The sequence below is a fragment of the Sinocyclocheilus rhinocerous genome, unplaced genomic scaffold (genome assembly GCF_001515625.1).
Source record: "Sinocyclocheilus rhinocerous isolate Xijiao unplaced genomic scaffold, SAMN03320098_v1.1 scaffold411, whole genome shotgun sequence".
Taxonomy (NCBI): domain Eukaryota; kingdom Metazoa; phylum Chordata; class Actinopteri; order Cypriniformes; family Cyprinidae; genus Sinocyclocheilus; species Sinocyclocheilus rhinocerous.
The window spans coordinates 1,468,988-1,485,963 of NW_015640493.1; the positions used below are offsets into that span (position 1 = coordinate 1,468,988).

The 16,976-nt window shown below is 35.4% G+C and overlaps 1 protein-coding gene across 5 annotated transcripts in view; it reads left to right on the plus strand.

Annotated features, from left to right (window-relative positions):
- The window catches only part of ttyh2 (tweety family member 2), a 66,682-nt gene extending 50,040 nt beyond the window's left edge, over window positions 1-16,642 (plus strand). The window contains exons 4-15 of one of the 5 annotated variants that reach the window (XM_016569376.1): window positions 1,885-2,105; window positions 3,793-3,888; window positions 4,830-4,902; window positions 9,227-9,296; window positions 9,945-10,000; window positions 11,926-12,030; window positions 12,571-12,663; window positions 12,774-12,916; window positions 14,235-14,420; window positions 14,705-14,783; window positions 15,550-15,576; window positions 16,123-16,642. In XM_016569376.1, the coding sequence (XP_016424862.1) occupies window positions 1,885-2,105; window positions 3,793-3,888; window positions 4,830-4,902; window positions 9,227-9,296; window positions 9,945-10,000; window positions 11,926-12,030; window positions 12,571-12,663; window positions 12,774-12,916; window positions 14,235-14,420; window positions 14,705-14,783; window positions 15,550-15,576; window positions 16,123-16,203 (1,230 nt within the window). In that variant the 3' untranslated portion in view covers window positions 16,204-16,642. The remainder of the gene's footprint in view (window positions 1-1,884; window positions 2,106-3,792; window positions 3,889-4,829; window positions 4,903-9,226; window positions 9,297-9,944; window positions 10,001-11,925; window positions 12,031-12,570; window positions 12,664-12,773; window positions 12,917-14,234; window positions 14,421-14,704; window positions 14,784-15,549; window positions 15,577-16,122) is intronic. The other 4 variants (XM_016569379.1, XM_016569377.1, XM_016569380.1 and 1 more) reach the window with 4 other exon arrangements.
- Window positions 16,643-16,976: the final 334 nt, after the last annotated feature.

Below are 16,976 nucleotides of genomic sequence, written 5' to 3' on the forward strand. Positions count from 1 at the left end.
CACACACACACACACAATTTTAATGGAGAAATAGAAAATCATATCTGGATATAGAGCAGGCATCAGCACTTGGTGCTTGTGTTCCATTTTACGCTTCAACTCTCCCATTCAAATTTAATTGCAGAAGCTCAGTGCCTACAGAAACCAGAGACAATCAATTAGAGCCACAGCGCTGGGAGAAAAATCTCGGTCTCGTATCTTAACCACTTCCTCATATGCATTACAGTTGTGGCTTAAGAAATGCAGCTCCGATGTCTAACATTTGTTCATTAGCTAGATTATTGGATTATGTCCAGCTGAGATATTAAACCCCACTGAGGAGGTTTTCACAGTTGTGGCCACACAATAAACTTTGCTATTCCCAAGAAACATACAAAATGTTCCTCAAAATCACTCTCAGAACTTAAAAAACAAAACATCAGGACTTTTATTTCATAAAGATGAAAGGATTCAGGAAAGTGCAGTGCTGATGTGAGATCAAAGATCTCATGAAAAACGAGTCCGGTCAAACTAGATAATCAATAAGGAATTGAGTTTCTCACCGTTCTGGGTATGAGATCACTTCGTTCTCATAGTGATGTCATAACCCAAAGAAAACTGCTGGGAATTGAGTCTGGGCCAGGAGTATTTGATTTCAGGATGTAGAGCATTTGACTGGGAATCCCCTGATTCTGTGCCTTTTTTTAGCTTCTATTGAAGTTTAAATATGCTGTATTGCATGCACCCATCTGGCCTCATCTCATCTTTTAAATTAAATTTGTTTTTTCTAAGACAACACACTCTATTTAATTAAGCTTTGGGTGGGTCTATGAAAAAGGATGAGGGAAGACAAATCTGGTTACAAACCGACTATATCTTTGTGGCCGTTCACACAGAAAACAGTTCTTTTTAGAGCACATGCAATACTTTCTCACATACATAATTTGGCTTTTTTTTCATTGCTAAAATAGGTAAGCACACTCTCAAGGAAACAAAAAAAGTACTAAAGTTATCATTAGATCAGTTCCGTTTCAAAAGGTACACTTTTGGACCTTATTTACCAAAAAAAAAAAGTATGCATATTGCTGCCTTAAAAGTACATATTAGTATCTAAGTGTGCATATTAGTACCTTTTGAAAGGGATATTGAATAAGAGGTTATGTTACGAAGGACATCATGTATCTCTGTTTTCATATTTATTCTGTATTTAATGTGCATGTCAGCCAGATAAACAGATTTAGTGACGTTAAATTAACAGTGTGAACTCTAAAAGCTTTTCAATTACTTTTACAATTACAATTAAATTGATTAAGAAATGTGTTTTTAATGTTTTTAAAATTGAAAAGTTCACAATATGAAATAGTTTGGAAGAAGTCTGTTTTGCTCACCAAGAATTCATTTATTTAAAAAAAAAAAAAAACTATAATAAAAACTGTAATATTGTGATATATTATTGCAGTTTAAAATAACTGTTTTCTATTTGAATCTATTTTAAAATGCAATTTATTCATGTGATTGCAAAGTTGAATTTTCAGTAGCCATTACTGCAGTCTTCAGTGTCACATGATCCTTCAGAAATATATGCTGATTTGGTGCTCAAGGAACATTTCTTATTATTATCATTTAAACAATTGTGTTGCTTATTATATTTGTTAAAACATGACACCTTTATTTAAGGATTATATGATGAATAGAAACTTCAGGAGAACAGCATTTATTTGAAATTGTTAAATATCATTACTGTCATCTTTGACCAAATAATGCATCTTTGCTGAATAAAGCTATCAGTTTTTTTTTTCTCCAATGAAGTCTTTCTGACCCCAGTTTTTTAATGGTAGATTATGTCATTATAAACCCATCGCTAACAGTATTTCTGTGTGCACTAACAGTGTTTTTCTCTCACAGGTAACTGGTACTTTGGGAGGCATGCAGAGCGGCCTAAACGAGCATTTGTCTCGACTGGGCGAGATCTTTGCCGCACGGGGAGACTTTGTGCAGACACTGCAGTTCATGCAACAGATGTCAGACAACATCATTAAGCAGCTACTTGGGCTTCCTGACTGGGAAAAGGCGAAAGTCGACCTGGCCGCCATAGCTGATCAGACAGCATACGTGGAGTATTACAGGTAATGATGAGAGCTGCCACCTTGAATTTTTCCATAATGTACCTCTCCTGCAATAGTTTTTCTGTGCACTGCAGCTTTATTTTCTACCTTTGTTTTGTAGCAGGCAAGAATGTTATGAAATATTCCATCCTTGACTCTACATATTCCTCTAAGTGTGGTTGGGTGAAGCACCATAGTTGTCCATCAACTGCTAATGCATGACTGCATGTGTGTACAGTCTCTTTTATAGTTGCATTTAAAGCCATTTCCTTGTGTTAGACACGATGGATCACATGTTATTTACTGCTGCAGCTTCACCACTGGTCATCCATCAAAACATCCGCCAGTACCGCATTTATATTCCTGTCATCATTCCACATTGCAGATGGCAGGATGATAAGCGTTGATTTCACAATTCGTTAGTTTAGGTTGCCAGAAAGGTTAATCTTTGATAGGAAGCATATTAATATAGCCGACGTGATGGTGATAATGTGGGTGTGCATGTGTCTGAGAGCAGTTTATAGGAAGAGACACGTTCATCTATTCCCCTCTGACAAGGTTTCAGCGTATGAAATATTAATACCTATAGAAGTTGTTCATCTATTATGAATTATTTCCAGAGACGAAGAGCTCTCTGAAATGGCCTTGGCAGAACACACACGCTAACAAGAAGATTTTATCTCTTAGCGAATACGCTTTTGTAGCTCAGAAGAGTCTCAGTCATGTTTTACTTAAATATATAACTAAAAATTCAACCTAAAATTCCTGAGGAGAAATAAAAAAATTACACAAATGGAACAATTGTTGACATGAAAGATGAGTATAACAGGAATGTGGATAGCATAGCTCTGATAATAACTTGGTCTTTAGAGAATCAGTTCTGATAAAATAAAACACTTTTTTTTTCTTTCTTTGTATTGTGTCAGATTTGAGAACAGTTTGAGATGCTGTTAAGATATTTTCTAAAACTTTCATTTTATGAAAGTTAAATGAAAGATTCATTTAAGCTTCTGGGATTGTTTTTCCCTAGAGGAAAATCTGTGAAGCAGGTCTGTGTGAAACAGCTGAGAATTTAAAGATATTTTGTTTGTCATTTTTCTTTTAGATGGATACACAAACACTCTTATTTCTTACTCTGTTTATTTTTCACACATATCTTGATTAACCGTTTCTAAACTTGGCAATGTATTGTGTGAATTCTCGCCAGCATCTCCAATCACATAATTTAATGTTTATTAGAACAATTGTTGACATGAAAGATGAGTATAACAGGAATGTGGATAGCATAGCTCTGATAATAACTTGGTCTTTAGAGAATCAGTTCTGATAAAATAAAACACTTTTTTTTTCTTCCTTTGTATTGTGTCAGATTTGAGAACAGTTTGAGATGCTGTTAAGATATTTTCTAAAACTAGAGGAGATTCATTTAAGCTTCTGGGATTGTTTTTCCCTAGAGGAAAATCTGTGAAGCAGGTCTGTGTGAAACAGCTGAGAATTTAAAGATATTTTGTTTGTCATTTTTCTTTTAGATGGATACACAAACACTCTTATTTCTTACTCTGTTTATTTTTCACACATATCTTGATTAACCGTTTCTAAACTTGGCAATGTATTGTGTGAATTCTCGCCAGCATCTCCAATCACATAATTTAATGTTTATTAACTGCTTATAAAAGTCTTCATCTGATGATTTTTCTTTCCTCTGAAGGTGGTTGACGTACCTACTGATACTGATCTTGGATCTGGTCATCTGTCTTGCTGCTTGTCTGGGTCTGGCCAAACAATCCCGCTGGCTGCTCACTACGTGAGTACAAACATGACATTACATCGGGTTACCATGAGATGATGAATACTGGAATTAAAGACAATTGAAGACATCCTTGATTTAGTGATGTTTTGTAGCCTTTCATAGAGTCCTCAACTTTTTAAAGGGGTCATATTGCCTTGATTTTTTGAAAATACAAGTTAATTGTACTAGGTTTCATTGAATGTTCAGAAAGCATACTATTCAAGAACATTTGTTAAAAATAAGCAAAAACTGCAGTCAGAGGGAAAAAAAGAAAACATTTAATGAAAAAATGAAAAGAAGAAACTCAGGGAAAAACAATAATAAAACATTTACGATATGACCCCCTTTAAAATGTTATGACATAAGATTGAATAGAAAGAAGTTAATTAAGAGAAAGATCAAAGAGAAAAGAACAGCAAATAAAATGCTCTCCTTCTTCAAATATTCTCCTTGTTCTCAAAGGATTGTCTTTAATGCTGTACACCTGAAAAGGTTTTTCATTACAGTTCTCACTCAAATGAGAAATTACAAAGGAAACCTATAGCTTAGGTGTGAGTAATTGTTTAATTTATCAGCTGGATTTTACTGCATAGTATTTCCTAAAGTAGAAAGTGTGTCATTTAGTAGCACAGTGAATTTCTGAGCAAAGAAAACTTGCTGTCATGTTCAGTGTAAAGTGAACTGTTGGAAGTGTTCTGCAGTCTAATGGAAGTAAAGGGATTATGCTTTCAAAGAGTTCCTAAATTGAGATCAGTGATGGTGTATATGGTACAAACCCTTCATTTATAAAGATTCACGGGCCAAAATCAGTGGACTAAGCTCGGTTGGGTACTGTCTACCCAAATTTCTTTCACACAAACACAAGCACAAACTGTGTTCTCATGAAAACAAGGTCACATTTCAACCCAAAAACACAGTAGCATAATTGTTTTCCATTGTTTATGGTGTGTGTGCAGGATGATGGTCTGCGGTGTTCTGACTCTGATATTGAGTTGGGCATCTCTCGGAGCTGATGTGGCCACTGCAGTGGTAAGTACCAGCCAGCAAGCATGTTATTCAATCAGTGATTCTGTTCGGATCATTATCCGATTCAAGACAAACCCATCAGTATTTCCATTCAGAACACTTCATGTGATTACATATCATTGTGCATTTGTATGTGACGTTGTTTGGTTTTATATGCACTTGAGGCGGGTCACAGTCAGTCCATCGCTATCAAAAGCTTGTTTATGTGACAGAGCATGACAAATAAGTCAGTCAACTGCTGTCTGCTTCCCTGAAGGAGGTGATAAACTTCACATTTTTTGCGTTTGATGTGGGTGTGTGTGCAATCACAAACACTGGTTTATGTGTTTATTGGGAAACGAGTTAAATGTGGCAGATTTCATTAAACCGCATCAATGAAGGAGGAGGAAATAAAAGAAAGGGCAAGTATTGTAAAACCACTGTTGGAGTTCTCTTATGTTACAATCGACACATGGTCTCTGATCTTTTCCAGTTTTTTAGTAAAACCAAACCTTCTACCCTTTTTTTTTTTTCTTTTCATATTGTACACTAATAATGGTCTCAGTAATACCAAGGGAGAGAAATCAGCTGGTTTTGTCCTTTTGTATACAATTTAGTAATAGCTTGTTCTAAACTGCTCAAACTATGAGCTCCTTAAAACTGAGTTTCTCAAGAGCACTGTCCAATGTTTTTTTTTTTCCCTGCAATGCTTAATATGACAGCATGTATATTAAGCAGGAATATTGGAATGGAGGCCCACCTTCAGTTAAAAAACCAAATGCCTTTTGCTTCAGCATTATGTCCAGAACAAGATTTTGTTGAGAGCTTAGATGAGAGTTTAGTGCATTGCAATCAAATACATTCAGATTAAATAAAATTAATTGCATTAAATATGGCTGTGTGGATGCGTTGTTAATAGTTTTTTTTCTTTTTTTTTCTAACCTCTTTTTAGCAGCATCATATGACCCCTTTAAAACTGAGTTTCTCAAGAGCACTGTCCAATGTTTTTTTTTTTCCCCTGCAATGCTTAATATGACAGCATGTATATTAAGCAGGAATATTGGAATGGAGGCCCACCTTCAGTTAAAAAACCCAATGCCTTTTGATTCAGCATTATGTCCAGAACAAGATTTTGTTGAGAGCTTAGATGAGAGTTTAGTGCATTGCAATCAAATTCATTCAGATTAAATAAAATTAATTGCATTAAATATGGCTGTGTGGATGCATTGTTAATAGTTTTTTTTTCTTTTTTTTTCTAACCTTTAGGCTTTTCGTTTAGGCTCAGAATTTTAATTGAGTTAAGAGAGCTTCTCTGCAGAGTCTTAGGAAAATCAGTATTTGGCAAAGTTTTATGGCTGAGTGTGACTCATTTAACTTTTATACCCCCTCTATATTCTCTTTCAAACTATTTCACTCTCTCACTTATTCTCCTACTCATAACTGGAACTGGCAGGTTATGAATGCAGTTTAACAGCTACCCACAAACCAATTATATCCATCAAAAAAAGCTAACACTATGGAAGAACCAATAGAGTCTGTCAGTAGAACTTGTTGCTAGTGCTGTGTGTGTTTTACTTACAAATCTATTTCCAAATACACAAGTGTTTTTCACACAGCTGTTCTTCCACAGCTGACTGTACACAGTCCACAGCAAAAAAAAATAAATAAAAAAAGGACTCGTATAATAGGCTGCAAACTCACAACCTTGCTATGGAAGCTTGTTTCTGCCACAGAATAAGAATATAAAAAGGTAATTGCAACGTTTTATCTAAATCCAAACTGTTTTTCTTGCAATTCAAGTTTATATCCCACAATTCAGTCTTCTTTCTTACAATTCTGAATTCATATGAAAAATTGCAAGATATAAACTCTCAACTCTCAAAAAGTCAGACTTGCATGATGTTATTTCGCAACTGTGAGGAAAAAAAGTCAGAATTACCTTTTTTATTTTTTATTCTGTGGGGGAAAAACAGAATTGCAAGATGGAAACTCAGAATTACGAAAAAAATAAATCAGAATTGTCAGAAAAAGTTTATCTTGAAATTCTGATTTTTTTTTTAGAATTCAATTGTGAGATAAAAAGTTGCAATAACCTTTTTTATTTTTACATTTTTTTGTCTCAAAGCAGAAACAGGCTTCCATAGTATGCAGCCTTAATATGGTGAGAAAGTGAGTGGAACTCAGAAATAACTGGAACTTTACTAGTATTACTAGTATAGTCTGATTCATGAACAAATTAGTCTGTTCTTTTGAGGAATCGTTTAATATAATTCACAAGATATCAGCTTTAATCTTATTACTCACTGAAACCATCAGAGTGGGGACTAAACTAAAATGTAACTCACCGACTTGACGTTTATTTGCTATTTAAAAAAAAAAAATGTTGGACACATTGTAGGAAACACTGAAATATACACTCATTGGCACACCGTGTGTACAGTTTACAGATATACTGATTTATGTTTCTCTGTGTGTGACTAATTTGGTTTACTTCCAGGTTGCAAATATTTCCCCTATCAGCTCATTAAGAGAGAAATGTAGATGTGCCACCTCTTCAGCATCAGTGGACACGCTCAGTTCTCTGTAATGAACTCATCTTTCCTGCAGGCGTTAGACACAGTCACACAGGGCTTTTGATCCTGTCTTCACGGCTAATGAATTAATGCATAACACAAGGTATTGAGCCTCAGGACTTCAACAGGATGTGGTCTTGACTTTAAACTTCCTTGCAATGAGACCAGATGAAGGGAATGTTTTAAAGTTGATAGACATGTATCACTGCAGAAAAAATGCTCCTAATGGGTTGCCATGTAATAAAGGCTGAGAAATTTCAAATATTGAAGGCAGTAGAATAATTGACTTGTGGTGGACTTCTGAAATGAGGAGACAAAGTTTGAGTTAGTTGTCAATATTACCACTTGTTTTTTTGTTTGTTTTTTTTGTATATTGTATTATTTTTCAACACTTTTCTGTGCTGTCAATTGTATTCTCATCTGAATTGTTTTGAGTCTTTCTTGCCTTGTGAGAGAAATTGCTCCTGGTCGAATTGAACAATGATGTCATCATTGAATGCAAATGTATTGTTGACAGAAATATGTGTTCCTTTCACAGCCTGGGGATGGTTATGTGCAGACTATATGTGAGAGTGTGTGCGTGGTGTTTCTGCATGACTGTTTTTTTCCTTAGACAGACATTATAGGATAGTGTCTGCATTTCCTGTTGCCTATATAGTATGTGTGGAGTCTGTGTGATGTGACTCGTGTCGTATGTTCCTTCCTGTCTAACAGATAGCTGTTTGTTTGGACCCATGAGTTTATACATCAAGTCTACAGTATGAGTGTGTTTGCACCCGTGTGTACTTCCAGTGTTGATTTATGTCCGTTCACCTATTGCCCCAAACATCCTGCAACACTGGAGTGTGTTTAGCTGAAATACACTTATACAAGAGTTTTGGAACAGTATATTTACTGAATATATAAGTGATAAAGTGAAGTGATGTGACGTGGCCAAGTATGGTGACCCATACTCAGAATTAGTGCTCTGCATTTATCCCATCCAAAGTGCACACACACAGCAGTGAACACACACACCGTGAACACACACCCGGAGCAGTGGGCAGCCATTTATGCTGCGGTGCCCGGGGAGCAGTTGGGGGTTCGGTGCCTTGCTCAAGGGCACCTCAGTCGTGGTATTGAAGGTGGGAGAGAGCGCTGTACATTCACTCCCCCCACCTACAATCCCTGCCGGTACGAGACTCGAACCCGCAACCTCTGTGTTACGAGTCCGACTCTCTAACCATTAGGACACGGACGCGCACACGCACACGCACACACACAGAGATTGGGGTTAATAAGGTGTTTTGTTTTTTTATAAAAATGTATACTTTTATTCAGCAAGAATGCATTGAATTTCAAAAAACTAAAATCACAGGAAAGAGTTGTTTCAAGTTAATGCTGTTTTTTTGCACTTTCTGTTCATCAAAAAAAATTAATAAATAAAAAATGCATAACATTTTGAGGAAAAATATTAAGCAACTACAACATATTGGAATGATTTCTAAAGGATCATGTGACACTGAAGACTGGAGTAATGATTTTGAAATCCATCACTGGAATAAAATCCATTTGAAAATGAATTCAAAAATAGAAAAGATCTATTGTAAATTGTAATAATATTTAACAATAGTACTGTATTTACTGTATGTTTAATCTAATAAATGTAGCCGTGGCGAACATAAGACACTTAAAAAACATTAAAAACATTACTGACATCAAACTTTTGAATGGTAGTGTATATATTTATATTTAATGTATTGCAGGTTTTTAACTTTGTGTGTTTTATGATCTAGGGCACAAGTGATTTCTGTGTTGCACCAGACAAATTTCTGATGAACCAAACAAAAGACGTAATCAGCTCAGGTGAGTGTATCTCTTATTCTGAATGTATGTACTGTAGGTAGGGAGAAATACAGACATGGACACTTATGCACGTGCACACACAGACACACACACACGACAAGTCATGGCCGGCTCATTTAATCTCATATTATGAATGGGGATTATGCCTCTTCAGTGTACAAATTTGCATGAAATGGCATTTTTACACTATCAAGTGCTTGAATAGTTTAAAGGGTTAATCTGAGAGACATTTAATCTTGCTCCATAACCACTGACTGAATACATTGGTAAAATGGCCATTCCTGTGATTATGTAACTTTAATCCTGTTCTCAGCCATAATATGTTCCTGCACTACCAGACAGACTCAGGTGCTTGAGGACGGAGAAAAAAAAATTCATTCCTCAGAGCTTTTTCATTGCTTTTTCACTGCTTTTTCATAGCGCGCAAGACTTAAAGGAATAGTTCACCCAAAAATGAAAATAACACCACAGTCTGAATGGTTAAAAATGGCTTCTAAACCTCTGTTTAGTATAGTGGATATCATGCATCACAAGATTCATTTAATCTTAATGATGACCAGATGTGATTTGTGATTTTTTCTTTTCTTTTCTAAGGTCTATATATCATGGTGTTTATAATGCACTCTTTATTGTTTTTTTCTTTTCTAGATATTGTGCATTATTACTTGTACTGCAGCCAGACGCTCCCCAACCCATTTCAGCAGGTACTATGGTTAATAGAAATTATCACTTGCACATTGTTCTTTAATTTCCTACTAAAATGGTCTTCAATAGGGATGTGAATCATAAGAAATCCAAGGATGCAATTTTTATTCTAGATTTACTTAATACTGATTTCTTTTAGTACTTTAGAGAAAACAAGATATTTTTTTGATAAAAGAATCATATATTAGTGAGTCATTACACCGCTTAAAAACTGAATTGTGAGTCTTAATGACCGATTTGTTAAAAAGAAGTGGTTCATAAGAGTTTGTGTTTGTTCACAAATTTGTTTTTGTTGGTTACATTTATTGTTTATATGTCAGCACGGGCATTTCAGTAAGGATGTTTATTGTCTTTTGTATTATTGTTTCTCAGTGAGTGTGCCATTACTATATATATATATATATATAAAGATGCATATTTATTTTCTTTTGTATTGTTATTCATCACATTTTTTTTTTCAGACTGCAAGCTTACAATTCATCATTTATATTTTCATGGCGTTATTGATTCAGTAACCGCATCCTAACTTAAATGAAACCTCATAAGTTACTAATTGGGGATTTATGCATAAAAATGCATAAAACAAACAAATATTGGGTAAAATACCCAAAATAAAAAATTTTAAAACCATTTTTATAAATATTTTTCTGATTTGAATGAGTTAGAAGTACATTTGTAATAAACTCTCTCACTTTGTCTTCCATCTAGGATGGGTTCTTTTACTTGTCCCATCACAATGCATTATGGGATTGTCTTCTCTGCAAAGCATAAATGCAAATGCTGACTTAAAGTTTGGCCAAATATATAGACTGCCTTAAAATGCTCTTTACAGTATTTAGGTTGCTCAGTAGGTTTTAAAGTTGCCAATATGAATCCGTTCTAAATTTCCAAATCTACCTATCAGACTTCTCATTCTCCCTCTCCACCTACTTTACTCTTTTCCTGACTCTGTGTCTTTCTCCCTCACTTCTCCTGTCTCTCTGCATCTCTCAGGGTTTTTAGGTCAGGCAGTAAAAGGCCAGTGTCCTATATCTCAGCTTGCTGCAGTTCAGCAACAGAGTAACTGTAGACATCTCTCTCAGATCAATAGAGTTGTCACAAAGATAGAGAAACAAACATGTTCGTAACAAGACATCAATTGCATGTCCTGTACTCACTTACTCAAACTCACACACAATATCAGTCTGTAAAGGGCATCGTCAGCTTTTTTAATTTATGACAATATTCTTGTAATGAGATGGATGTTTTATCCTATTACCTTCTCATGTTCTGTTCTTGGTCTCATTTTTGTTTAATTTCTAATCACTGTTTATTCAGACTCACAGTCTCTAAATCTCTCGTTCTGTCACTCATTTTTTTTGTTTTCTTGCCTCTCTTTTTCATGTGTGGTCTGGGATAGAGATGCATTTCCACAGTGAATTAATTCACTCTCATATCAAGACAAGAGAGTGAAAACTGTACAAACAAAGTGGATTAATTTAATCAGGTTTTAGATGTGATTTTCTGCTGTTCCACTTGCTGGTGAATCTTGCAACAAACAAAAGCCTGGGTCATATTTAGTCACAAAATCAAGGAGAATATATATTAGGAAGTCATTTTCATCACTAAAAAAAATCACATTATTGTAATACAAAGAATATCGTCCCTAGAATATACTAACAAAATCGACGTCTCCAGACACCATTTTTGAATTTATTTTTTAGGATTTTTTTTCTCTCTCCTTTCTGACATGGCCATTTACATAGATTTGAGAGCTGACAGTGTTACCAGGTGTGTTCATCTGTGGATGGTGCAGTTTCTCTCTCTGCTGGTAGGGAGTGGAACTGCACATGAGTCCCTTTCAGGATGAACCGTATCTGTGATGTGTAAACTGTGGATATTGTGTTTGTTAGCCCTTAAACATAAGGAACTGATCCTGAATTAGTTTGTTTTGCAGTCCCTGACTGTCTTCCAGAGATCGCTGACCACCATGCAGATCCAGATCCAAGGTCTCCTGCAGTTTGCAGTGCCTCTGTTCCCCACAGCTGAGGTGAGTGTGCATGAGGACTATACAGATAGACTTATGCATTTACTTTAATACTATGTGCTCTATTCAGTATAGCCTGTAGTATAAACCTTTACCAATAAATATTTTATATTTATGCATTTAGCAGATGCTTTAATCCAAAATGGCTTGCATTGCATATTTAAAATGAATTTAAATAATAATATTGACTGAATTTCGCATATATATGTGCGAAGTTCACTATACAGGTATATACAACTTCTGACATTTTTACGACAATCTAGCACACATTGTTTTATATTCTTATTATTGCAATGTAAAATTATTCATTTTAATTAGACAACATAAAAGCAGTAGAAAATGCATGTTATTTTTTTTATTTAGTACTGACCTGAACCAGATATTTCACATCAAACACATTTACATATAATCCACATATAATACACTTGATTCTTAATACTTAATAAATGCATTTTATTGTATTGCATTAAATGATTGTTTGTTTGTTTTTTGGGCCAATTCTATTTTTTTTTTTTTTCATAACTAGTGTGTGGTTCTTTTCAGAGGGATTTATTGAGTATTCAGAATTTATTGAATAATTCAGAGGCCAGTTTACATCAGCTCACAGCACTTCTAGACTGCCGAGCACTCAATAAGGTACCGAGCACACATACATGTCCCACCTGCTTCTGTCTAATATGATGCTGTGAGATTTTAGCAATTAGTAAAATGCATCTAAATCTCTTGTGGGGTGTGTGTGTTTGCAGGACTACCTGGACGCTCTGATAGGTGTGTGTTATGATGGCGTGGAGGGGTTGCTGTATCTCTGTCTGTTCTCTCTGCTGGCGGCCTGTGCCTTCTCTGTCATGCTGTGTGCCATCCCGAGAGCGTGGCGACAGATTGCCAACAGGTACAGTACACACACACAGAATGCATTTAGATCACTCACTATTGACTATAGTGCACTAAACTCTAATCAAACATCCATAAACTAGCTAATTAAGTTCTTTGGGAGTCAGTTGAGAAATACAGCCAGGTCTGTTAGAGCCTTTGCATGAAGAAAGCATGCCGAAAACCTGGTAACTGTCATTACAAGCATGACCTGAGGGTGCTGGCACGGCGCCACCTACTAGTCAAGAGATATGAAAAACTTTTATTTTTGCTTATAATTTCTGAACAGTTTGACCAAAATTTAAGAGACTGGTCTGTTTAGATTCTGTATAGAGTCACACTGTATCCAGTTTTTTGCCATTGTGAATTTTGTTATAAAATGCTGTATTTTACAAATGCATTGGCATATTTTTATGAAACTTGACTTGTGTCTTTAGCACCATAACCTGAAGCAACCTATGAAGTTTTTGGGCCGATGCCATGTAGTGGTCACAAGAGATAACACAATGTACAAATATGCTTACATTTTTTTCTCACCTCTTTCTGAAACCATTTTTGTATAACTGTCAAATGTAATGGCATGATGCCAAACTGAACCTGACTACACCAGATCAATTTGGTGGCAGCGCCACCTGTTGGTCAAAAGTGATAAGCAGTTGTCACATTACAAGTTATTAGTATTTATGGATTTTCAGCCATTTTGCTTAAAATCATAAACAGGTCTTTAGTTACAAATTTTCTTTAATTAGTAATAGTCTTTCATTTTTAATTTAAAAGTCTCTATTTATTATTATTTTTATTTTTTATTTGTCAATTAATCTGACGCTCCCTGCCATGCTTGCTTAGCTTCTTATGTTGTGCTTGGCCGCTTAAAGGGATAGGTTACGCAAAAATGAAAATTCTGTCATCATTTACTCACCCTCAAGTTGCACCTCTATGAGTTTCTTTCTCCTGTTGAACATAAAAGAAGATATTTTGAAGCATGTGAGAAACCAAACAGGTGCTGGTCAGCATTGAGTTCCGTAGTATGAAAAAATACTAAGGAATTCAATGGGCACCAGAAACTGTTTGGTTACCCACATTCTTCAGAATATCGTCTTTTATGTACAACAGAAGAAAGAAACTTCTGGTTGGAACAATTCTAAGGTGAATAAATGACCATTTTCATTAATGGGTGAACTATCCCTTTAATTCTATTTTTAATTCTGATGGTGCTATTTTTGTAAATTGCACTTTTGTTCTGTATTTTTGCAGTCTTGGTTAGCAAAGGAGAAACATCTTACCGGCCCCAAACTTTTGAATGATAGTGTAAACAATGCTTCTCTTTCTCTCCACAGAGATCGAGATTACGATGACATTGATGACGGGGACCCGTTTAACCCTCAGAGCCGGCGAATGACATCCCATCATTCACACCAGGGCAACATGCACAGCTTCTGCAGCTACAGTAGCAGCATAGGCAGCCAAACCAGCCTGCACCCTCCAACACAGGCTGTGACCAACGCACCCCTGTCAGAATATATGTAAGAGTCAACCTTAAACATGATTTATTCTTTTTCATATTCTGTGATATAATTGTTTTCAGATTGATGCATCTGGATTTTGTGTGACAGCTCAATTCAGTAACTTTTGGGTGTAATAGAGGGGAACTGATGTTGATTGATTTTACTTTCTTGAGAAATATTAGAGGAAGTTCACTTACTGTATTATTTCTAAAATACTTATATCCTTTCTCCTTCCTCACTCTGTCTTCCTGAACTCTCGCCCTCATTTTCTCTTTTCATTTATCACTGTCTTGTTTTGACAGGAACCAGTCTGCGCTGTTTGGAGGAAACCCGCGCTATGAGAACGTGCCACTGATCGGGAGGGGATCTCCTCCTCCTTCGGTGCGTTGGGCTCCAGAGGCCAAGTCCTTCTCATGACCCACACATACACTTATGTTGACACAATGACAATAATTCACACCAAAGATTTAACATTTTTTCATAATCATTTTAAGGGTCAATATGAAATCAAAATTGGCCATATGTACACTATTGTTCAAAAGTATATATTCTATTTAAAGGATATATACAGTATATATATATATATACTGTGTATATATATATATATATATATATATATATATTCAGAAAGGAAACATTAAATTAATCAAAAGTGGTAGTAAAGACATTTACAAAAGATTTCTATTCCAAAAAAGTGCTGCTGTTTCTATTATCAAAGACTTATTTTCTTCTCTAAAACGTGACTTTCTTTTTTTCAGACAGTTTACCAGTAATCACTCTTGTAGGGCTACCTGAAGTGATTTCCCAGCATTTTTTGAACACTGACCAGTAGCAAATGTGATATTTATTTACAACAATTCAATAATAAGAAGTTAATATTGTGGTTTATATTAGACACAATTTGTATGAAGAGAGTAAATGGGCTAAATTTTGATTTCATGTTGACTTTAAACTCTTGCCATGATTATTTCTACCCTTAATCTTCTATTTGTCCTTTGATAGCCAGTGGCTTTCTACTGTCTTCTGCTAATAGCTTCTTTTACGTTTTTTTTTTTCTTTGTTTGTTCGTATGTGTCTCTGTTTGTATGTTTCTGTTCTTTTTTTTTTTCTTCCTTATTTTAACCAAAAAATTAAATTCTTTTTGGAGCTTTACTCTCAGCCATATAGAAACCGCGTAAGTTGCTAATACCTATGATTACAGTATTATTGTCCCACTCCCTTTGTTCTCTGATCTTTCCCTTTTTTTTCATCCCTTGTTTTATCCCATAAATTTTGTGTGGGTGATTTTGTCCCCCCCCCCTTCACTCCTGGCATGGATTCTCATAGACATACCCACATATGTTGTATGTTAGGCACAGATGAGCTACGTAGAGCACGCCCCCTATTGGTAGGAGGTCAGAATGCATTTACAAGAGCATTTTCCTGTCGGATTGTAGTGTTGTCTGGCCACTAGCATGCTTTACAAACCCTTTTGTTAGCTAATAACTTTATACAGGTTTAGAGCAACATGAGGGTGAGTAAATGATGACAGGATTTTCTTTTTTTATATACAATCTTTTAGATATTAGCTAGCTAATAAACCTGTATTGGCGTCATCGGTAAACTTGTAGTCTACACCGAACACAAAAAGTGTAGTTCATTTTCATTTCACTACTGAAAAATGGTTCCTGTTGGCTTGAATGGTTTTAGTGATCTATATATGTGTTGATGTTATTCACAGTACTCTCCAACCATGAGAGCCACCTACCTCTCCATGACCGAGGACCAGATCAGACACTTTAGGGAGGATTTCCGAGCGTAGAACTGAACTGTTGTCCTCTGGTGTGAGGCTTTACATGCTGGAAATATGGACACATGGAAAACTCTCACGCCAGCATGTCTGCGCGCCCTTCTTTGTGTTTAATAAGCACAGTCTGAGAGGAGAACGTCATTTAAGAGCACTCTGTGTGTGTTCATACAGGTGCTTGCATGTCTGTGTGTGTTTGTCGATTATTCTGATGGTGCGATGCTTCTTTTCCCTCACTACTGACACATTTGTGAGGTGCTGAAATATCCTCTCTCTAATCTGTTTTATTTGTACGTTTACACCATATTTTCATTAAATAGACTGTTGGTCTTCCCTATTGCCTTTTCAGCTGCAGAAACTGTTTGACGTGGGTAACAAAAACTTATTTGGACCCACTCTATATTAAGTGTCTTTAACTACCATGTGCTAACATTTAAATTAATCATGCAGTGCACTTCTTGTGTACATAGAAAAAATAATAATAATACCTGCATGTAATTACATCTGTAATTAATTTCTATAATTGCATCTGCTGCATAAATTACACTTTTAAAACTAACCATACCATGAAACCGGTCACTCACCTTAACTGCATCCAATCTCAAAAATTTTTTTTGATCTAATGTAATTTCATTTCAGATTTATTTCAATTACTGAAAATGATTTTTAATTAAGTTTAGTTAAAAATAACAACACTGATAAATAACAATTGATTGGTTTTTTTTCATAATAGTAGGTAAAGACAACTAATATAAATATAGTGGGACCTCTATTTTTAGGCATAAAAA